General features: G+C 47.9%; 2 protein-coding genes across 5 annotated transcripts in view; both read right to left on the bottom strand.

Annotated features, from left to right (window-relative positions):
- Nucleotides 1-9,871, bottom strand: part of ARHGEF9 (Cdc42 guanine nucleotide exchange factor 9) — a 213,904-nt gene extending 204,033 nt beyond the window's left edge. For 2 of the 4 annotated variants that reach the window (XM_054169345.1, XM_054169347.1), the window contains exon 1: nt 9,617-9,866. In XM_054169345.1, coding sequence (XP_054025320.1) covers nt 9,617-9,865 — 249 coding nt within the window. In that variant the 5' untranslated portion in view covers nt 9,866. Of the gene's footprint in view, nt 1-9,616 lie in introns of all 4 variants that reach the window. The other 2 variants (XM_054169346.1, XM_009900378.2) reach the window with 2 other exon arrangements.
- Nucleotides 9,872-10,295: 424 nt separating this feature from the next.
- LOC128898113 (uncharacterized) overlaps nt 10,296-23,725 on the bottom strand; it is a 29,405-nt gene continuing 15,975 nt past the window's right edge. Inside the window, exons 2-3 of the mRNA XM_054169807.1 lie at nt 10,495-12,336; nt 10,296-10,315 (exon numbers count right to left, since the gene is read on the bottom strand). Coding sequence (XP_054025782.1) covers nt 10,296-10,315; nt 10,495-12,268 — 1,794 coding nt within the window. The 5' untranslated portion in view covers nt 12,269-12,336. The remainder of the gene's footprint in view (nt 10,316-10,494; nt 12,337-23,725) is intronic.

A 23,725-nucleotide genomic window follows, 5' to 3' on the forward strand; every position in this document is an offset into this window, starting at 1 on the left:
CACATAGCCTCGTCAAGACATTCCAGCATACCTTTGACCTCCTCACTCTATCTGCACCTCCTTCCATTTTTTGACTGAAAGGTTAAGACTTACTGGTTCAGGTGTTGGAGAGCCCCAGCTCCCACATGGGGCTCAAACCCTGAATACAGCTCATGGTGCTTAAGTCCAACAACTTCCAGTAGCACTTAGCCTCCACGACACTTCAGAGAGTAACACGTCATGAACAGGTCTCTTTTCTGCACAGGATTTTATCTGCTCCATGCCACAGGGCCCAAGCAATGGACCAGGCTAGGTCTGGAGGTGGTGACCAAGGTGAGCTAGACTTCAGATCATTTGACATATTCATGGAAATGAAGCAGGTCTATGCTAAAGCAGGTGAGTCAGTTTTACAGATCAAGGTCAGACAAAGCCCTGTGACAGCTGGATTGCTCCATGGTGGTGAGGTGGCTCCAAGGTCAAGACAGGAAAGCAGGTCCTAGGTTGGTGTCGAGCCCAGCAAAGCCCTGGCCAGACAAAAGCACAGCTGTAGGTGACCTGGAGGTCAACACTCCTTGCACATTGCTCAAAGAGGGACCAAGCACACAAGACAAAGCTTACACGGGCTGCCAGGACCATGGTTAAAGTGTGGAAGACCCAGGGGAAGACTCCTGAGGGTGATTAAGAGCAACTAGTGCATTCAAAGCGCAGTGAACATGGACAGCTAGGAGGTCTGCTTCAAGGGGCATTCCTGTACTGAACTAGGAGATGCATCCTTTGGTGGCCTACAGGAAACAGGTTACAACTAGCAGTCACCACTGCTCTTCACATGTAGTCACGATCAAGAGACATGAGTAAGAAGTGGAAAATGGAACAAGAGGATTTTTCAGAGACTTCTCCAGCACTTGAAAGTCAGTCATGGAGGAGAGCAAGAAGCTTGCAATGGTGAGGTTTAGGAGGACAGTCCATGTGGGTGCTCACCCAACAGCATGAAAATAATCTCTGCCCACAGCATTAGGAAAAGTTACAAGCTCTTAGAATAAAGTTGGGATACCCATCAAAAACAACTGTAAAATTCAGTCTCCCTGATAAGATGATCAACACAAAAGTGAATTAAATTAGTAACAGGATGTCATTTACCTCACTCCCAAAAACCTTCACAAAACACTCCCTTCCAGGTATTGCCAGAGGTCACACAAGGTCTTTTGCTATTCCATAACCGGAAGCCTACGGAAGGTCTATGAAGAGGACAGGAGGTGAATGAACACAAGAGCACTGCTATTCTAGCTGGGCTGCTGGAGTCATCAGGAGGCTACAGAGCGCCTTCTGGGCAGAGCAAGGACTCTCCATGTGTACATGGACTTGAATCACTTTGCAGTAGGTAACTGCAAAGGAACATCTCAAAGCCAAGTCTTGCATGATTTAGCTGCTAATGAAGAGCTCATATAAACACACTGAGCTTCCTGAAACCCAGTACCTGTAAAATCAAGTCTCTGTGTAAGCACAGCTGCTTTTCTTTCCACATACCTTCCTATCCACCTACATACCATCCTATCTACATCATCTCCTGGTGGCTTCTGGTATGACTGGGGAGATGTACACAGCTGCTTGCAGGTGGCCTCACCTCACTCCGCAACAACTCCACCAAGGACATCAGCTTCAGAACATTCTTTAGCATTCTGTATTACCCTTAGGATATTTTCTAGCTTTTTTCCCAAAATATTGAGGTCTAGCTTGTTGTGGGACATGAAACAGGGAATGCTGCTGCATAAAAACACCCAGACAGAGGCTGGAGCAAGGTGGGGGTTGGCCATTTATCTTGAGGAACATGCAATAGGATAAAAGGAAACAGCCTCAAGTTGCACCAGAGGAGGTTTAGGCTGGACATGAGGAACAATTTCCTCCCAAAAAGGTTTGTCAAGGCCTAGACCAAGGTGTCCAGTGCAGTGCTGTAGTTCCCATCTCTGGATGGGTTTCAGAGCCATGGAGATGCGATACTGAGGGACATGGTACAGGCATTTTCTCAACGCTGATCAGGAGCTAAAGGGTGGTGGGGAAAGACAGTGGGGCCAGGTTCTTCTCAGTGGGGTCCAGCAACAGGACAAGGGGCAATGGGCACAAACTGTACATTGTGATCCTGAGCAAGCTGTTGTGGGTGATCCTGCTTTAGCAGTGGGGGTGGACTGGAAGATCCCCCACAAGTGCCTCCCAACCCCATGCTTCTGGGATTCTGTGACTCAGAGAGAGACACTTTGCAGAATGAGAACTTCTTTTTCTAAATCACGATTCCAACTCCTACCTTTTGTGTCATTCTCCACGACGTGACCCCGTGGAAGTCTCATGTATAATCTTACAGTCAGGAAATCAACAGAAATATCAGTTTACAGAGGTCAGGAGAAAAAAAAAAAAAGGAGGTGCTCCTCACTGGGAGGCTTCTAGCTTCAATTAGAGCAGACTTGTCATATTTCCACAGCCCAGCTACTAACTGGGTGCCCCATATGGTTTGATCTATTTGCCCTCAAGGCTCCAGCAGCCCCAGTTTCCACTGATGGGCCACTGCTTTTATTTACAGATGAAGAAAGAAGCAGACAGGCTATAATTACCCCAAAAGCACAGTGGCATGAATTAAGGCTTCATCTCCCACTCCCTGCTCCCAGCACCATGTCCAGTGACCCTGTATGCTTCTCTTGACTGGGTAACAGCTGGGAGGAGGTAAAACCCAAAGCAAACCTTTCACTCACAGAAGATTTGGCCACATAATCCCTTCAGCACAAAGGCCAGCAATGCCCAGAGGTCTGCATCCACATCACTACTCAGCACCAAGGATGGCAGGAGATGGCCTGCTCTAACTTTGAGGCTGGGTAGTAGAGGAGCACCAGACCCAGCAAGTATTTTAAGAAGCCATGTGGAAATCTGAGTTTGGTGCTGTTAGAGACACGTAAAGCTCATCAGCTCTGCAAACTCCACCTGCCTTTCCCTCACAAACCTAAATATATGCTTACCAAAAAAATAAAAACCACCCCACCCCACTCTAGTTAGCACTAAATATAAGCTTTAATTCAAGATTTTGCTAGCACCTCGTGGTTATTAAAAACAGAAAAAAACTGAACAGCTTGGAGATAGGCTGGGGAGGTTTTGTCTCCTCTAAAAATAAGATGATTGTCAGACAGAGCCATATTAAAAGCCATAAATACACAGAATCCTCATTCTGCAACTCAGTGGAAGCTCACTGCAGAGCACAGTGGAAGAGCTCTGTTGGCAGCAGCAGGATTTAGAAAGGAAAGTGCTATTTCTGCATTTGGAAAGACTACAAAGTCTTTTGGAAGCACAACTCCCAGCCGTAGGCTGAGACACAACCCAGTTTACTGCCAATAACCAGGAGATGGAGCAAGCCCTGAAGATCAGCTCTCAGAAATATCCATTTCCCAGTAAGAATCACACAACAGAGTGGGGAAGGAAAAGACAAACCACCTCAGCAGCCCCATTTCTGCAGCTGCTCCCTAAAAGTTCTGTAGCAGAGAGACAATGAAACAATCTCAAGCTCAGGGTCACTAGGAGAAGTTGTTGCACATCACTGGAAATTTCTCCTCAAACACAGAAGCAGCAAGTTAGCTGTATCTTCCCCTTGTGAACAGACTACTGGCAGCTGCTGCACTAGAGTGCAACTCCAAAGCTGTGGGAGGATCTGAGATATGCCCCAGCTATCAGAGAGCAAATCTGCTAACATCCTCTGGCATGTGCAGGCTCAGGCAAATCAGTAATCCTGTGCTTCCAGTCAGACCCACCACACAGGGAGAGGCACTGCTTTTCCCACACACTGTGCAGAAATCACAGAACCTCATGACACCATGAAAGCTCTGATCCTGCACCATGAGCATGGACCATTCGTGTTCCTGTTCTACAGCATGGAGTGTCTCAAGCACAAGATTCAAAAACAAACTTGATGTATGCTCAGGAAAAACAGCTAGTGAAGCTGGTGAAGGATCTAGAGCACAGGTCTGGTGCAGAGTGGCTGAAATAACTAGGGCTGTTTACACTGGAGGTTCATGGGAGACCTCCTCACTCTCTACAGCTTCAGGCAAGGAGGCTGGAGCCAGGTGGGGGTTGGTCTCTTCTGCCAAGGAAGCAATGATAGGGCAAGAGGAAACGACCTCAAGTTACACCAAAGGAGGTTTAGTTCGGACATGAGGATTAATTTCTTCCCCAAAAGGGTTGGCAAGGCCAGGTCCAAGTTTCACAGGGCAGTGGTGGAGTCCCCATCCTTGGAGGGGCTTCAAAGCCATGGATATGAGGTGCTGAGGGATTTGGCTTAGTGGTGACCTGGCTGTGCTCTGTTAATGGTTGGACTCGACCTTAGAGGTCTTTCCCAAACCGATCCTATGATCTGCAACCACTTGCTGTGATAACAGAGTTCGATCCTACAGACGCCAACAGAGCTCTCTGAACCCTGGCACCTCATCCTACCGGACAAACACCCTTTGCCAAAGCTGACAAGCCTGTGGAAATCATTTTCACACTTCTGGCAATCCTAATTCCCCCAGAAAACAGCAAGTGGTGCCGACATGCAGCCACAACAGCCAGCAGCAAGCTGGAGATATGAACAAAAAAAGAGGTGGTTTTCTATTCCATTCAAATTAACTCTCATTTCATAAGGAAGCCAGCAGAGGGCATAGAAAGCCCAGTGAAAATTCTCTGCTCCACACTGCAAGAGTGACACAAACCAAAATGCTCTGCAGTGCTCCGGAGATGAGCAAGAAGGAACTCTCTGCTCCCAGTGACCAAGTTTCTGGGTCCTCAGTCTTCTAAACTAATGCCTTAAACATGCAGTGCGATGGATATTTTGCAACCTTCCCTCATCTCATTCCCAAAGGACGTATCAAATCCCCCAACAACCCTGTCCAAGGCACATGGGGTGGTTTGAAACCACAATGGAAATGCCATAACCACAAAGTAGTTAATGTAGTAACAAAGCTTCCTTCCACCTAAGCATCATCACAAGCTACAAGAAGTGGTCAAAAACAACTTCTGGGGCTGTGCCTGACCCCTAGCAGCAGCATTCTTCCTGCTGGGATGCTGTGGGGTTGGAAGAGGTAGGATGAAGATAATTCACTTCAGTGGGAACATGAAAAATGGAAACTTTTATCATTTCTGAGGGTCTTAAACTATCCAAAATTTAGTAAAACCTCCATGTCATCTCTCAGTTCATTTCTTCTGTCATAGAATCCCAGCATGGCGAGGCCTGAAAGGGACTTCTGGGGAGGAAGGGACTTCATATAGTCCAACCCCCCCTGCTAAAGCAGCAGCACCCACAACAGGTTGCCCAGGATTACAATGTCCAGGAGGGTTTGGAAGCTCTCCAGAGAAGATGACTCCACAACCTCTCTGGGCAGCCTGCTCCAGAGCTCCAGCACCCTCACAGCAAACAAGTTTCTCCTCCTGCAGATAGAACCTCTTGGGTTCCAGTTTGTGCCTCTTGTCCTGCCACTGAGCACCACTAAGAACAGTCTGGCCCCATCCTCTTGTTCTTGCTGAGCATTGATCAGATCCCCTCTCAAGCTGCTCTTCTCCAGGCTCAACAGCCCCAGGTCTCTCAGCCCTTCCTCTTCACAGAGATGTTCCAATTCCCCATTTGACAGACACCCATCTCTCAAATTAAGGAAGGCACTTTCACTCCCTATTTGCAGCTGTGTGAGTGGTGAATGAGTCATTCAGTTCCCACTGACAAGCTATTTTGACCTTTAACATTCTACCAGTTCTTCCGAGTGTTTCTACCTCCAGTGTTTCAGAAGTTTCCAGAACAAATGAGAGTCTGGGATGGGGTCTGAAAGCAACCAGGCAGGAGCACAGCTTGAGAAGTGGTTTTCAACCTTTCTACAGCTGCGCTTTCCATTAAATGCTGCTGCAATGCTCTTTCCTTTAGAACATTAGGACCAAAACCTTCTGAGCTATTACTTGTCCATAACTTCACTCAGTTCCTTCCCAAATATTAAAAGGCAGTACTAGGAAAGCACAAAACGGGGGCTCTAATTGCAGGAGAGCAGAGCCAAACTGATTTGCTGTGCTGCCAGGACCGATGTACAAATCCCCTAATTCCCACTCCAGCTTGCTCTGGGCTACACCAGCCTCAATCTTCTAAACCAGCTCCCAAGAGGTTTGGGCAGGAGCCTCAATGAGAACCAGTACTTTTGTGCTTTTCATAGAATCGTTTTGGTTGGAAGTGACCTTTAAAATCAAGTCCAACTATTCTCTAACTCTACCAAGTCTGGTGCTAAATCATATCCCTCAGCACCATGTTTCTGCCTCTTTTAAAGACTTTCAGGCATGGGGATTCAATCACCTCCCTGGGGACCCTTTCAGTGAAAATGTCTTCTAATACCCAACCTAAACTTCTACTAGGGCAACTAGAGACCATTTCCTCTCGTCCTGTCCCTTTTTCCTTGGAAAAGACCAACTCCCACACCTGTCTCCAACCTCCTTTCAGGGAGTTGTGGAGAGCCCGTAGCCTCCTTTTCTCCAGGCTGAACAACCCCAGTTCCCTCAGCTGCTCCTCACAAAACCTGATCTCCAGACCCTCTGTCAGCTTCACTGTCATCCTCTGGACCCTCTGCAGCATCTCAGTATCTTTCCGGTAGTATTTGTTTGAGCTATCTCTTTGCACTGCCAACATACTTAAAGCTGCCACAGTGCCTGCTCACAGCAGCTGACCCAGCCAAGCCACCATGTCCCAGCAGCACCTTCTGCCGACTTGCAGTTGAGTGTCTCACTTGAAATACAAATCCTGTGACTAATGTAGAGCAGCCCAGAGTGGAGGCAGGAGGGCAAAGAACTGTCCTGGGGAACAGGTGCCAGCAAAGAGCTGGATGTAGCCCTAAAACAATAAGAGGCTGGAGTGTGGTGCTACTGTGGCGCTCAAGTTACTCCTCTTGCGTGTTTATTTTTGGCAGAACATTTGCAAGGGCTGCTCCCTGGTGAGAGACAGAGAAGTAAATCCAACTCAAGCCAATCTATGTCCCTGTCACTGCAGGGGGTTGGACTAGATGACCTTTAAAGGTCCCTTCCAAACCAAACCAACCTATGGTTCTATGAAATCCCTCGGGTATCTCAGGACCTCTGTCTCTAGAGCTGCTAGCAGATTCTGCAGTTCCGTTTCCGTCCAAGACTACCAAACTGGTCTGGGTTTGACACAGCCACCGAGATCACTGTGCACCTCTGAATCTCTAGTCTGAGTTGTGGGGTGCAGGAGGTGTTCACAAAGCAGGGCTGAGTGCTCTCCTTCCCTCACCACCACTGCTTGTGCCTTCTGAGGGTGCAGGCCTTCCGTGCAGCCGGAAGCCACAGCAGCCCGGAGGTCATTCTGCTATCGCCGTGCTCAACGGGAACTCGGGGGAGGTTTCCTGTCCGGTTATCTCAAGCACCATACTTAAGTTTCTTGGGAATGTGTGTATGCTGTACCAGCTGAGCTGGGGCTTCTGGCCTCTCCTGGTCACAGATGACCTGAGCAATGACTCAGGTTTTGCCCCAAGAGCTCCACAATGAGGCAAGCAGCCATTGCCCAAAGATAGCAAATGGGAAGGGTCTAGAGAACAGGTCTTATGAGAAGCAGCTGAGGGAACTGGGGTTGTCTCATTTGGAGAAGAGGAGGCTGAGGGGAAACCTCATTGCTCCCTACAGCTACCTGAAAGGACATTGGAGTGTGATGGGGGTCAATCTCCCTACTATCAGATGATAGAACAAGAGGAAATGAGCTAGAATTGTGCCTGAGGAGGTTTAAGTTGGATATTAGGAACAATTTCTTTGCTGCAAGAGTGGTCAGGCATTGGAACAGGCTGCCAAGGAAGGTGGTGGGGTCATTGTCCTTGAAGGCATTCAAGAAATATATGGACATGGCACTTTGGGACGTGGTTTAATGGTCATGATGGTGTTAGGTTGATTGTTGGACTCAAGGATCTTAGAGGTCTTTTCCAACTGAAGCAATTCTGTGAGTCTGTGTGGCTGCTCTGGGAAAAGAATACAGTGTTCCCTCTGCTCTACTCAATCCATCCACACCTCTGTTATCTTTCCCCTACCCAGAACACTTCCAGCTCAATCCCTGTGAAGAGCCATCCTACCACAGTCCTCTCATTCAAGCTCCTCCTAAAACCATTTCTCCCAGACACCACCAGAAGTGACTAACCACTCTTCAAATTCCTGCAATTACACAGCGAGCTGTCTGTATTTTCTTGTATTACACAAAATGGAAGCAGAAAAACAACTCCAGGAATAACTAACAATGGTGCTGCCCATTGCAGCTGTGAGTCAGAAGTTCAGACTTTTTTGCTTCCCCTCCTGACATTTTTAATCCACTGCCAATTTTCAAACACTTCCCCTCTTGGCTCAGAAGTTGCAGTGACCCCTTTTCCAACAGGGATTAATGTCATCACCTCTGTAACATCGCTGGTCTCTCCAAGCCCAAAAGGAAAGGAGAAAGTTTCTTCATTCATTGATCCAATTCCCCTACCTGGCATCTTAAAAAGAAGTCATTTTTTTCAACCTCAGCTAATCAACTGATTCCACAGCTGGTATGGAGCAATGTGAGCCTGGCATAGCTGATATGGCTGCTACTGCTCACAGATTTGGGCCCCACACAGGGATATGCAATGGGTTAAGAGTTATTAGCCTCATGAAGCATTTTCTCATCCTGCTTATATGATTTCCTTACCTATGGGACTCCTGAGGTTTCCCAGTGTTCAGCTAGACAATACAGACTTGCAATACCCAAGACTAGTCCAAAATGCAATGGTCACTTGAAAGTTTTGACAATTTCAAGGGCTTTGAAAGACTTGCTAATAACAAACAGGAATGCACTGCCATAATTCCAGCCACCTTTCACTCAGGGATGGGTATTTAAGGCCCAAAGGCCTTCAATTAAGGTATCCATCCCCAAGGTATAATCATCTTCATAAGATCATAAAAATCACAGATTTGTTTAGATTGGAAAGGACCTTCAAGCTCACCAAGTCAAATCATTAACCCAGCACGGCCAGGTCACCATTAAATCACATCCCCCAGTACATTGCCACACCTTCTAAAGCCCTCTGGAGACATGAACTCCACCACTGCCCCAGGCAGCCTGGACCAGGGCTTGTCAATCCCCGGTGGAAGACATTGTTCTTCACATTCAACCTGAACTGGAGACTGGATGGGGCACTTGGTGCCATGGTTTAGTTGATTAGATAGTGTTGGATGATAGGTTGGACTCAAGGATCTCAAAAGTCTTTTCCAACCTGGTTAATTCTATTCTATTCTAAACCTCCCTTAGGGCACAACTTGAGGACATTCATTCTTCTCCCAAGAAAGAAGTGACAGGACAAGAGACCAAGCCCCAGCTGGCTCCAGCTTCCTTTCAGGGAGCTGTACAGAGGCAGAAGATCTCCTCTCAACATCCTTTCCTTCAGGCTGAACAACCCTCAGGTGACCCACAAAAGTTTCCCTGTTCCTTCAGCTGCTCCTCACGAGACTTGTGCTCTAGATCCCTCACCAGCTTCATTGCCCTTCTCTGAACCCTCTCCAGCCTCTCAATATTCTTCTCAAAGTGAGGGGAACTAACAGATGTTTGGCAGTATGGGCTTACTGAAAAGGTTACAGCAGAAGCTGCTCTTACCTTTCCATTTTTGAGGCGTCCAGAGGAGACAATTCTGGAGACGCGCACCTGGAAGGGCCGGCACTCATCGTCACAGTTAAACTGATCCTCCCCGTCCATTAGTTCCAGAGAGTTCTCTTCTACAAAGGAAGTGGTTCCACGCTTTTTAAGGTGGCAGTCAGCCTCCTCCAAAACCTGTCCTGCTGTGCATTTTAAAAAAGTCACCACAGAAATGTCAACACCAACCACTGGAGAACAGCCCAGGCCCATAGCATCCAGGTCATTCACAGGAAGACCTTGGGAATGTGGCAGATCCCTGCCCATGGCCTGTGTCTTCTCCAGAGTACTGTTCATGTCTTGGATCTCTTCCGTCAGGGTTGTCTGTGGAAGCTGGATCCGGGCCTCAGGCACTGCAGAAATGTCACCATCTGCAGCTTCAGAATGGTCCAAGTTCACAGGATCCAGATGATTCACAGGAAGATCCTGAGCATGTGGTAGGTCGTCACCTACAACCTGTGTCGTCTCCAGAGTAGTACTCAAGTCCTGACCCTCCAGCTCACCTCTAGACAAGTCTTGCAAAGGCAGCTCAGGATTTCTCAAGTCCTGCATATCCAGTCCTGTCCTTGAAATCTCCTGAGCCACTGCTGGAGATGGATCCGTGTCTTTAGCAGCCACTGGAGCACAAGACAGGTCTTTGGTATTAGCTTCCGTTAGAGGCATCTGTGGAAGGTGGATCAGATCCTCAGTCACTGCAGAGAGGTCATCACCTGCAGCTGGAGCACAGTCCAGATCTACAGCACCCAGATTATTCACAGGAAGACCTTGAAAACATGTCAGGTCCCTGCCCACGACCTGTGTCTTCTCCAGAGTACTGCCAGTGTCTTGAATCCCCAGCTCACCTCTAGACAAGTCTTGCAAAGGCAGCTCAGGATTTCTCAAGTCCTGCGTATCCAGTTCTGTCTTTGAAAGCTCCTGAGCTGGAGATGGACCCATTTTTTTAGCAACCACTGGTGCACAAGCCACATAATCAGTATCAAGTTTAGTTAGTGATGGTTGTGGAAGGTGGATCAGAGCCTCAGTCACTGCAGGGAAGTCACCATCAGCAGCTGAAGAATGGTCTAGGTCTGCAGTATCCAGATTACTCACAGGAAGACCTTGAGAAGAGGGCACATCCCTGCTCATGACCTGTGTCTTCTTAGGAGTGCTATCTGAATCCTCAGCCTGTTTGGCCAAAGCCATCTGTGGAAAGTCAATCAAATCCTCAGGGAGGTCTTTAGTGTTTAGCTCTGTGAAAGAGCCACCTGCATGCTCCGGCAAGCAGGAGATGGACGGTTCTGGCCCAAAGGGTGCAAGTGATCTTTGATTACATTTACCATTCTCGCTGCCCAGGGCAGAGGAACCAACATTGTGTGACGCCTCTGTGGCTTTGCAATGCTGCATAGGCTCCTTCCCCACCAAACTCTCAAAGCTCAGATTGTCCCACGTGCCTGAATCTGGGGACTGCAGACAAGCTCCCACCGTGCAGAACGCCCCTGCGCTCTCGTTCTCGATCACCAAGCCCTCTTTGTGGGAGGTCACATCCTGCTTCCAGCCTCGGAAGCTCCGCTGAGGCCTTTTCTCATCAGGTGAAAAAGCCCTTGTGGAGCCTCGCAGCCTCCGAGCTGCCTCAGCCACACTGGTGAAGAATTTCACAACACCCCCAAAGTGGGTGGCTTTGGTTGCACTGTTTGATTTTTTCCGCTGGCTGAGATTCTCCTCACATCTCGTATCAAAGTCGAAATAAGAAGCAGAAGGATCAGTTATATTTTCTAAGTTCTGGAAATTGGCTTCAGCCCTTTGATCTGGAAGCTTTGAATTATCTTTGCCAGTTAATGAAATTCCTTTCAGATAGCTCCAGACATCAGAGCTTCTGCCTCTTCTGCTCTCCTGTGGGAGCACAGCACACCTCTTTTGATTGTCCCCTTCTGTAATTGAAGGGCTCTTAAAGTTCTCAAAATTCAAAGACTCGCTCTTTCTGGCTGGTATTTTATGGCAGTTGCTATCATTATCCTCGCTGTGTAACCTGACATTAATATCCCTGAGACATTTGCTTTCGCTGACATCAATTTCAGGAATGCTGATGTTCAGCTCTATGTCTTCAAAAGAAGAATCCAAATCTTCAATGTACCCCGCATACGAGTGGCGGGAGGGCCTCCGGCCATCACCTGGTTTCTTAACCCTGTAGATAGCTCTTTGCCCACTGCCATGATGGTCCTCCTCAGGGTCACAGGCAACCTGGACCGTGGATGCTCTCAAATCCGTGTTCTTAGCCACCCTGGAGGTTCTTCCCTTTTTTGATGGCCTTACCCTGTCCATGAAGGATGGCTTTTTTAATTCTGTGACCTCTGAGGTAACTCCCAGTAGGATCATGGACTGGGGTCTTTCTTTATTGGCCGAGAGCCCTTTCCTTCGTCTAACAAAGTTCCAGATCCGGCTGCCCCTGGTCATCTTCTTATACCTGGGTGCTTCCTCCCGTTCACTGGGGATCGTGTCACTGGAGGTGCAGTGCTCAGCACCACAGCCCTCCAACACATCAGTACTCCCTTCCTCCACATTTGCTTGGAAAATCCTGTTGGCATATCCATTTGGAGCTATCACGGGACCAGTATGCTGGCGGCCCTCTAGAACTTCCATCGCCCCGGCGCGCGAGCTGGTGTGAGGGGTCACAGATGCATTGTCTTCAGGTTGCTTTCTTCACAAGACTGAAGGAAATAAAAAGAAGAACGGAGGAATGCAATTAGGAAAAGCTTTTTTAGAAGCCACATTCATTGAAGTATCACAGGTCAAATCTTATTCCAGTGGCAGTGGTGGTTTTGCCACTGATTTCAAGTGAGGCTGAAATATTGCTCCTAAACTAAGTCCTAAAGCAGCTGAAATCTGATTTAAACGACTGCAAGATTTAGCAACTGCAAATAAAACTTCCTGCATTAATAAGGTTACCACAAAGTGTACACAGAAAACCATAAATCACAGATTTGGTTTGCAAATGGCCAGGACCCTAAATGAATCAGAGTACACCATAGAAAGGAAAAGAGGAAATTACAGTAAAGCATCCCTGCACATGTCACTGTCATCTCCACCAGCCCCATCTGCCAGGAACCGGCAATGTGCTCCTAGCAAGTTCAGTCTCTTCAGGCAGGCATTCAAAGAAAAGTCAGGATGAGCCTTTTCCTGGAACTCATGCAATTCTGAAATACTACAGCATTAGAAAACTCATGAAATATCCAAGCCAAGTTTTTCCTACTACAGCTATGGCACCAGCACGGGAATCCTTTGCTGGAACTGGACTGCTAAATGAAAGCTGCTTGGCTACCACTCAACACTACTCAAAACACATGCTCCCCTCAAATGAGTTCCACCCTATGCGAAGAGGATTAAAACTACGAGTACTACAGCACTGGCAACCATTCCAAACCCTTTGTAAGAACACATTTAAACTCCTGATCATACAGATCCTCATGTTTCTCTTCTGCTGGTGCACCACCCACCCTGTCTTGCTCCCATAGCTTCATAAGGAGGTCCTCACATTACCTCTTACCTTTGTGACATGCAGAACTTCATGCTAGGCACTAAACAGGGTTAACTTCCCTCAATTTCCACTTCTAGTCATGGTAGGGAGAAGAAAGCAAGACCAGGAACAAGCAGTACAGCCCACAAGCTGGACAATGGGAAAACTCTCCATTACACCCTGAGCACAGGGAGAATAAAGAGAGAACAGGCAGTCACCCTGCAGCACTGACACAAAGGCATCAGTCTCACTCCTACTCTCATCCATTACACTCACTATTTCTATTAGAATAAAGCTTATGAATGCAGCAGCTATCACCCTGGACACCTCATGGACAAAAAAGGGGCTCATCCTTTCAATCAAATAAACTTCTGTCCATACCCTGCCACCACATCTAGTTTCAATAAGCAACCACCCATGAGACCTCTGTGGAGGGCAGACACATCAAGGAAGAAGAGCACAGCCAAGAGAAGTCAAAACCCTTAACGGAAACAACTACTATACCACTGTTTTTATGAAGAAGTCATCTGGCTTCCACTACAAGGCATGACACAGGGATTGTGACAAACATCTTTGGCACCAGTGGTACTTTGGACAGCAAAAACGAGCGTTTGGCTCTGCGGTGGGTTGGCTGTGCCAGATGTCCACCCCAGCAGGCTACCACTCTCCCTCCGCAAACAGGACAGAGGGGAAAAGTGAAGATGAAAAAGCTCATGGGTTGCTACAAAGATATGGAGGTCCTTTATCAATTATAGGCAGAACAAACTCAACTGGCATAAAATTAATCTGATATATTGCCAATTAAAATGGATTTGGATAACAAGAAACAAAGGCAAAGCTAACACAATACCTCACCCACACTCACCCCATGGCTCAACCGCCCTCCTTATGGCTCTACCTCCCTCCTTCCACCCCAATTGCTCTAACTCCTCCCAGGGGATGCAAGGGGATGAAAAATTGGGAGAGGTAAGGTCAGGACACCACAGTTCCTCTCTCTGCTTTTCTCCGCTCCTCACGCTTGTCCTGTGGGGCCTCCACAGGCCGCCATTGCCGTCAGGGAACACCGCCCTGCCCCCGGACCTCACCCTCACAGACCTCAGGGTTCACAGCACTCTCTCCTATTTTTTTTCATCCATCCTCACTCCTTTCTGTTGGTTTTGTCCTTCCTTAACCATGTTTCCCCAGTCTGGGCTCGGCTCTGGGCTGCACTGCCTCTCCTCACAGCAGCCTGCACAGCCGCCAGCACCGACACCTCACCAAACACACCTCGTGTGGCTACACACCCGGGGTACTGCCAGCTACACCTCATGCGATTACAGCCCCTGGGCACCGCCAGCTCCACCTCCTATGGTTACATACCTTGTGTAGTGCCAGCTACATCTTGTATGGTTACACCCCCTGGGCACCGCCAGCTCCACCTCCTATAGTTACATACCTTGTGCAGTGCCACATACACCTCATACGATTACATCCCTTGGGCACTGCCAGCTCCACCTTGTATGGTTACACATTTTGTGTAGTGCCAGCTACATCTTGTATGGTTACACCCCTTGGGCACTGCCAGCTCCACCTCCTATGGTTACATACCTTGTGCAGTGCCACATACACCTCATACGATTACATCCCTTGGGCACTGCCAGCTCCACCTTGTATGGTTACACATTTTGTGTAGTGCCAGCTCCACCTTGTATGGCTACACCCCCTGGGCATTGCCAGCTCCACCTTGTATGGTTACACAGCCTGACCATACAGCAATTAGGGAACAGCAGGATCAGGGCAAGGATCATCCCCCTAGACTGGGCAGTGGTGAAAGTACACCTTGAATCCTGGGCCCAGTTTTGAGCTACTCACTCCAAGAATGACATCGAGGGGCTGGATCAGGTCCAGAAGAGGAAAATAAAGCTGTTGAAGGGTCTAGAGAACAGGTATGGGGAGGAGCAGCTGAGGGAATTGGGGTTGTTCAGCCTCGGGGAAAGAAGGCTGAGGAGAGACCTTCTGGCTCTCTGCAACTCTGTGAAAGGAGGCTGGAGCCAGGTGAGTGTTAGTCTCTTCTCCCAAAGAAAAAGCTACAGGACAAGTGGAATGGCCTCAAGTTGCAGCAGCAGAGGTTTAGGCTGAAGAACAATTTCTTCCCTAAAAGTGTTGTCAAGACCTGGACCAGGCTGCCCAAGGCAGTGGAGGAGTCCCCCTTCCCTGGAGGCATTTTAAAGCCATAGTGGATATGTGGTGCTGAGGGACATGGTTTAGCAGTGACATAGCAGTGATGGCTTAATGGTTGGACCTGATGACTTTAAAGGTCTCTTACAACAAAAATGATTCCATGATTCTATAGTTATCTTCCAAACACAATGCCTCACTCCATTCTGGCCATCTCTTTACTTAACCCTCTGCCTTTTGTACTCACCACGATGCACATGTTCAAAGAGAACCTCCTTCCCCAGGCAAAGGCTTGTTTTTGCCACCTGCCTCCACTTAAACCCTGTAGTACACATTCACAGACACCTGGGTCTGTAGAGACCCCAGAAAGCTTTTGTTCCTAAAAGTACCAAGGGTTTAGTGGGACTGTTCCTCCATATGGTGCTTGAGGAGACCACCAGCTCCTCCTTCCCCAGGCTGTCACTCTGGGTCTGTGAGTTATTCACAGACATCATCCCTGCTGCAGTTTAAAGAGTAACACATTTGAATGGATTTGAAGGAGTGGGAAAAAGAAAAAAAAAAGAATATTTGAGTAATTTTAAGTTGTGCAGCCAACTGGCAGCAAAAGAAAAAAAAAAAAACACATCACAAAAGGTCCACATTTTATTGGTTTTTTTCCCTCTTTCCAGTTTCATGTTTTATTGTTTTTGGCTCAGTGGATCCTGCATGAGGAAAGAAGATTCAAAGGCTTGTCTGTGAGGTCTTTGGAGGGATGCAAGCACAGAGAAGAAAGAGGCTGTATGGCTCTCCTCAAAGGAGCAACACAACCCAGAACCACAGGGCTCAAGGGTGGCTTTAAAAGAAAGAAAACGAATATATACAGAGTAATTTTTTTAAAAGCAGCTTTAAAACAGACATAAGTTTAAGTCACCACCGTGAAGCCAAACCGAGTGCTCTAAGCAAAGAGGGGACCAGTGCTTGGTGGCTCCTCTCCCCGCTTCCCCAGCCTCACCTGAACCTCTCTTCATCTTTGAAACCATCATTGTTGCTTTGACAAAGCCCTCCCTAAGGAACTGTTGGAATAGCAAGACACAGGGATGGTGTTCAGAAAGCCCTTTGACAGGCTGCTAGCAAACAATGTGAGAGAAGCACCTTGTTATTGTCTCCTTTACACCAGTGAAGCCTGCTGGACTGCACACACCAAAATCACTGACTAATCTTGGCAGGAGCCAACTCAGAACTTGTTATTGCACTGTCATCTAAACCAGATCCAGCCTGAGGACTGTCACTGCCTCACCCAGAGCAAAGCCTCCGAACACCAAGGCAAATTCTCTGCATCTGAACAAATTTTAGCCACCTTTGCTCAGGCTTCCTCAACCAGGTGCCAAGATTTGCTATGCTCCATCAACCAATACAGCCACTGAACTTAGTGTCTGTCACTGTGCAAACAAGCAACAGCAGCTTGCTTGTGGGAAACCTCTGTTTTAAATAAGCCAACCAGAGAAAAAGTGTCAGCCTTATCAACCAAACCACACAGGCTCCAGGGCACTAAGGCCCTTAATGACAAGAACAAATTATAGTAGGGAGAAGAATAGGCTTGAGAGTATCTGATAAACCATTACTCATCTTTTTGTGGAGCAGAAGTCAATGGAAACACTTCAAGTGTATTTTTGAGAACATTTAGTAGCCAGAAAACTACAACAGTTAGTCAATGGCCCTACCCCCCCACCTTAAGCAGCATTTATAGTGGAGGATGTCCTAACCAGAGAGAACATGAAGTAATACTATTACACTGCACCTCTTCCACTATCCCTTGGAATTCCCTTGAGCCCAAACAGGGTGGCTCAGCCAGGGGGCTGTGGCTGGTGTGTTGGTTCTACAAAACACACATCTCACCTGGTGAGGAAAATGGTTTCATAAAACAACAGCTATCCATCAAACACTGAAAACAGCTCCAACTTAGAGCAGTGTCATGGGTCCATACCCTGCCCTCTTGTCCTTCTCATCAGGCAGTAGGCTTTCATTCTGAAAATTCACCTTCCTCTTCCAGGGGACTGGGGGGGGATGAGTATTGCACAAAGCCCCAAGCAAACGACACAAGATATGCTACACAAATATCTGTATGATGACCATGATTCTTTCTCCAAATTTTCCTTCTTTATTTTGCATTATCCAAACCCTTAAGAAAGAACTAGGTGCTTTGTATTTCCTGGATGATTGCATAACATTTCCTTGGCAACAGGAAACAGGGCAGCCTGTTCAAACCAGGTCCAAGCAATCAGGGCTGTCACAAGCCACCACTCAGGGACTGACTTTTCAGGGGCACCCTTGCTCTTCTGCAGGAGTCATCCACCACCACAGCAAAATAAGCATCCACATGCCTACCAAAGGCTGCAGCAGGACCAGCCATCCAGGCAAGACCAACTAGGAAAGGTCTGACACAGGCTGAGTGGAGTGTTCCCAAGAAATTCCATCATAGATTCTATGATTTTATGATTCTTAAAGAAAAAAGTGCTGTAAAGAACAAACACCAAAGCTGCTGGAGAGCTGGGACCTCTGTCAGGAAAGGAGACCTACAATGGAGTTTCAGGCTTGAATATTTTGGAAGGACTCTCTCAGCCACAGAAGCACACATTTCCTCACATATTCTTGTGCCTGATCCCTTTCTTGCTGCACAGTAAACTCCAAGAACCTGTTTTCAGGTTTTGCTGTTTGCTGTGTTCTCTGATATTTTGTTTTGCTTTGCCTGGAAGACCCATGATAAAGCACCAGTCTTGAGCCTAAGCTAGCATTTGAGTCCTACCTTGCTGCTGTCCCAGTACCTTCAGAACCATCTCATGAAGGAAATCAGCAATTACCTCTTTCTTTTCTCCAGAGACACATTGCATGGAGACAGGAAAAAATGGCAGGTATTCCTTCCTATCCTCACAGATGGGTCTTTAGAGCCTTGTTGTAATGGCCTTTCAGTTCCCTGCACATCCTTGTGCAATCAGACTGTTCATACCAGTGTGTGTTGTGAACCTCCTCTTGATTACTGTTTGTAAGGTTAAAAAAACAACTGGGAATGTCACACAGGAGGATGCTCCAGGGTGACCACTCTCTGAGTGGCAGGATATACATCCCAACAAATGCACTCAGGAACACCCACAGAATCACAGTGCTCTGTGTTGGAAGGGACATTTACATCTCATCCAGCCCAAGCCCCTGCAGTCAGCAGGGACAGATGCAACTAGAACAGGTTGCTTAGAGCCACAAAAAAACCTGACCTGGAATGAACACTGGCATGGGGCACCTCCCACCTCTCCAGGCAACCTAGGACAGGGTCTCAACTACCCTCAAACATTTCTCCTTTCTCTCCAGTCTGAATCTCCCTCTTTGAGTTCAAGCCATCACCCCTTGTCCTGTCACAACAAGCCCTGCTCAAAAGTCTGTCCCCCAGCTTTCTTCTGGCCCCTTGAAGTCCTGAAGGGCCACAGGAAAGTTTCCCCAGAACCTTCTCTTCTCCAGGCTGAACAATCCCAACTCTCTTAGCCTGTCCTCACAGCAGAAAGGTTCCAGCCCTTGGATCATTTTGTGACCTCTTCTGGACTCATTCAAACAGTTTCATTTCCCCACCAGCCACCAAAATGAAACCCAGGCATCCCTAGGCACTGTAGCATTCTGGAGAATGCTTTTTCCAGGTTACAGTCAACTTGTAAATCCCCTCTTATCAAGTGACCCAAGAGGAACTATTTTGACTGAAGCCTCTAGGAGCAACAAGCCTTTGAAGAGATCAAAGAGGAAATTGGTGGTGCCATAGCCCTTGGGCCAGTCTGGACAGAATCAGACATGAGAAATGTTCTCTCCACCACAGAGCCTCTGGCAGAAAGCACCTGGAGAAATCAAAGATCAGCCTCTCAACTTTTGGAGCCATGGGTATGGAGGGTCTGAGACTCATTACATCTACTCTGTAAAGGGGATACTAGCGAGAGGGTTCAAGCCACATGAGAAATAACCGGCACAAATCCGGCTCCTCCAGGCATCACAGCTACCTGTGCCGCACTGGATGTTCAGAGTGGGTCTGCTCTTGCTGTGGAGCAATGACTCAACATGCAACCATCCAAGGCTCTCCATCCCCCTCTCTCACCTCTCAGCAGTGCTAAATTTGCCTCACAACCTTTTGGCCTCCCCCGGCATCGCGTGGCGCTGCCCATTTGCGCCGAAGGCCTGGGGGGTGGCACAGCCAAGGCGCCGGCAGCCTCGCAAGGCAGCAGCCAGAGCTGGAATGCAGCGAGGGCCCCGGGGGACACGATCTTCCACTCGGCTCTTCCTCTGCGGGATCCAAACTCACAAACAAGAAGGAGCCTTTGGCCATTGTTTTTCGGTGAAGGGGGGCGATGGGGAGAGGGCACGCGGCGCAGGCTGCCAGAAGGCATGGCTCGGGCTGAGGAAGTCCTGCCCGGGCTTCGGTGCATCCGCTCCTCTCCAGGAGGGGCGGGAGGAGGCAGGAAGACGAGAAAATAGAGAACAAATGATCATATAACCCTTGAGAGAAACCTGTCTGCTCGAGGAGAGCGCATTTAGCCCAAGCATGCAGCGCCTCTCGCTATACAAAAGAAAAAGAGGAAAGAAAACCCCGCCAGCTCTTCCGTTACCATGTTCTACCACCCAAAAAAAAATGGGAGGAAACAGATGTTAAGCTCTCCAGCGTCAGGAAATTATCTCTTTCATGAGGGTACAGTTACTTCAGTGTATTTAGGTCAAATAAATAGGGAGAGAATTGTGACTTCACCCCCCTTTCTGTTTATTTCTCCAGAGCCGTTTCAGCCCTCCTCAGAGCCGCTCTGAAGGACCCAACTCCAAAGCCACGTTCAAGCTTTTCCAGCTCACTACCAGCTAATGCCAACATAAGCCAGCCACACTCAAGCCCCACCAGCAGATCCCCAGCTTGCAATGGCTCACAACAGGAACTGCTGCAGCCCATACAAAAATACAGCATCTTCTGTTTACAGGACAAGGAGGACAGTTTGCTGCTGAGCTTCAGTCAGGCATGGTAGCACTGCAGCTTGCACAGCAGTTCTTTTAAGCAGAGGTGGAAGGAGCACGGAGGAGAGAATTGGATGAAACATCTGCAAAAGGGATCTCCAGGCCATTAGCAAGAATAGTTACGACTTTCCGGCGCTGTGCTCCCTGAGGAACACTGAGCAAGTGCCCATAGGAAGCAACCATAGAATTCAACCAGCATTTTAAATGCTCTGCACAATACGTTACACAGGAAGTTAAACCCCTTCCATGATGGGCAGGAGAGCAGTTTGAATTCCTTTACAGTCTGGAGCAGACAGACCTGTAACGTGCACTGGCAGACCAGAAAGCCAACCATGTCCTGGGCTTCATCAAAAGGTGTGTGGCCAAGGAAGGTGATTCTGCTCCTCTGCTCTAGTAAGACCTCACCTGGAGTACTGCATCAAGCTCTGGAGCCCACAAGACAAGACAGACATGGATCTGTTGGAGCAGGTCCAGAAGAGGACCACAAGGATGATGAGAGGGCTGGAGTACCTCCCTTATGGGGACAGGCTGAGAGGGTGGGGGCTGTTCAGCCTGGAGAAGAGAAGGCTGCAAGGAGACCTTAGAGCAGCCTTGAAGTACCTGAAAAGGGCTACAGGAAAGCTGGAGAAGGACTTTTTATAAGGGCCTGTGGTGACAGGACAAGGGGCAATAGCTTGGAAGTAGAGCAGGGTAGATTCAGATTGGACATTAGGAAGTTCTTCACTATGAGAGTGGTGAGATTCTGGAAGAGGCTTCCCAGAGAAGTTGTGAACATTTCATCCCTGTAAGTATTGAAAGCCTCATCTAGCCTGGTCTTAAAGAGCCTGGTCTAGTGGGAGGTGTCCCAGCCCATGAACTACATGATCTTTAAGGTCTCTTCCAACCCAAACCATTCTATGTAACACTGACTTTTCAGCGGTGGAAAGCAACCTGCAGCAAGAGTCTCACTCCACCAATGAGTGACAACCCACCAAAGTAAGAGCAGGCAAACATGCTGCTTTCCCTCTGGCAGCAAGCATCTGCCCCACAGAGTTTTCACTGGTCTAAGCTGAAGCTCTTCTAACCCTGGATCTCCCTTTGTGTTTCTGGTAATTCAATGCTCCCGGGGCAGCCGGGTGGATGCACAGACAGACAGCTCCATCCCTGTATTCATAAGGACGGAACTCCAAGCTTCAGCCTGAGTAAATCAGCTCACTCATGTCTAATTTAAACATTACTTCCTTCCCATTTCAGGGAGCTTTAGAGTTTGTGCAATGGCTAAACACAATGAAATTAGAGCAGGAGATTCATTTTGCCCATGGCTGAGGGAGAGACAGAGCTGCTCAACTGCATCTGGCAGAGAAACTGCCCTTGTGCTGGTGCTGCCAGGGGAGGGACCAGCTCACACTGGTGGTTTGGTGGGACTGATGAGATGGTGTGATGGTGTCAGGCACTTTACCAGGCTACCAGCACTTGGTTTTGCGTTATGCTAAGCCCTAAAACCTCCCACCAAGTCAGCCACAGCTTTATAAAGGGGAGAGAGCCATCACCTAGCTCTTCATGCAAAGATGAGCAGGAGAAACATGAGAGGAAAACACTGAGGTATAAAAGTCCATGTTAATTAAAATCAAAAGATGAAGATGTAACAGATTACTTCCTACTGAAGCTGAATTTCAGAGCACAGAGCCCTGAAGGCTTTGGCATTGTACCTGTTGTGAAATATTTCTCCAGACTCGCAGAGCAGACCCATAAATTGCACAGAGGAGAACACGTCCTCTGCCCATTTAACCAGCACTAGGGGTGTGTTAGCCCCTGCATGCTCCTTAACACTGCCCCAGTCCTTTTTTACAACTCCCCATTCTTTTAAGAGGCAGGAAACAAAATCAAGGTGACAACCAAATAGATCTCAAAAGATAATTTCACTGTTGACACACAGGGGTCACCCACAGAATAAGGGAGCCTAAAAAAGGAGTCACCCTCCACAACAAGGTTATGTTTCCTCAGTCTTCTCAGGTATTTGGCACCAACTGCCACCATTATAACAGAGAAATATCTGCCTATACAGGTAGGTTATTTAAGCTGCTCAGTAAGCAGTTGAAAGTAGCTAATTAAAGAAAAGAACACTTAATTACTATGCCATAGCAGATGTAGGTACTCTAATACCACAACGATGAGCTAAAACACAAGAGTACAGGCAGATTGAGGGGTCTACACCCCCACACATCCCAGCAATGTCAGCTGAACAACATGAAGCCCCTGGCTGTCATCCTCCCTGAGGATGCTGGCAGGCAATGAATTCATGATGCTTGATGCTTATCTGCAGTACTGGGACCAGTTCTGAGATCCCCAGTTCAAGAGAGAAAAGGATCTACTGGAGAGAATCCAGTAGATGCTACAAGAATGCTGAGGGGCCTGGAGAATATCTGTGAGGAGGAAAGGCTGAGAGACCTAGAGCCTGGAGAAGAACAGCCTGAGAGGAGATCTGATCAATGCTCAGCAAGAGATAAAGGATGGGGGGCAAGAGGATGGAGCTAGACTCTTCTCAGTGGTGTTCACTGACAGGACAAGGAGCAATGGGCACAAAATGGAAACCAGGAGGATCCACCTGAACAGGAGGAGAAACTTCTTTGCTGTGAGGCTGCCAAAGCCATGGAGCAGACTGCCCAGAGAGGTTGTAGAGTATCTTTCCTTGGAGAGTGTCCAAGCCCACCCAGAAAATTTGTGATCATGGACAAGCTGTTTTGGGTGACCCTGCTTTAGAAGAGGTTGGACTGGATGATCTCCAGAGGTCCCTTCCAACCCCACCACGCTGGGATTCTGTGTTGTTATATTGCTTTTCCAATTCATCATTTAGTAGAGAGACTTCAGCAGTTTTACAGCCATGACATTTCCCTGCACCAAATCTCTTAAAAATCCTTTCCTTCTCCAAAACTCCAGAAGTAAAAAAACTATGGCTGCCCACAGTCTGAACAGAAGGACAGAAACCAGTAGCTGGCATTTAATTGTTTATATCTCGAGACAAAGACAGTGCCTAAATAATTGTCTATTGTGTCCCAGAGACAGCACAGGAAAGCTCTTCCCCTAGCAGGGAGCTCACAGGTCACACATGCTTCTGCCATAACATTTGCTATAAATAATCTTTGGTTGAGCAAAGGTTTGTGCTAGCTCCAAAGCAGAGCGAGGCAGGGCTCTGCTCCTATCGGTGTCAGCCATTAGCTCTCCCCAGAGAGTGCATATCCTACCCTATTGTTCCTGCTCAAATGTTTGAAAGAATTATTTTTTCCTTGCTTCTTTTGTTTGGGGAGTTTATTTATATTTCCTCTTTGACATGGAATTACTTCTAGAAAAAATAAAAGTGCCATCTTCCAAGGCAGCTCAGCAGTGCCAACATTGAAATGAGGTGCAGAGGGTCACGTTTGGCGATCCATTGCCATAGTGACAGC

The sequence above is a fragment of the Dryobates pubescens genome, chromosome 18 (genome assembly GCF_014839835.1).
Source record: "Dryobates pubescens isolate bDryPub1 chromosome 18, bDryPub1.pri, whole genome shotgun sequence".
Taxonomy (NCBI): Eukaryota; Metazoa; Chordata; class Aves; order Piciformes; family Picidae; genus Dryobates; species Dryobates pubescens.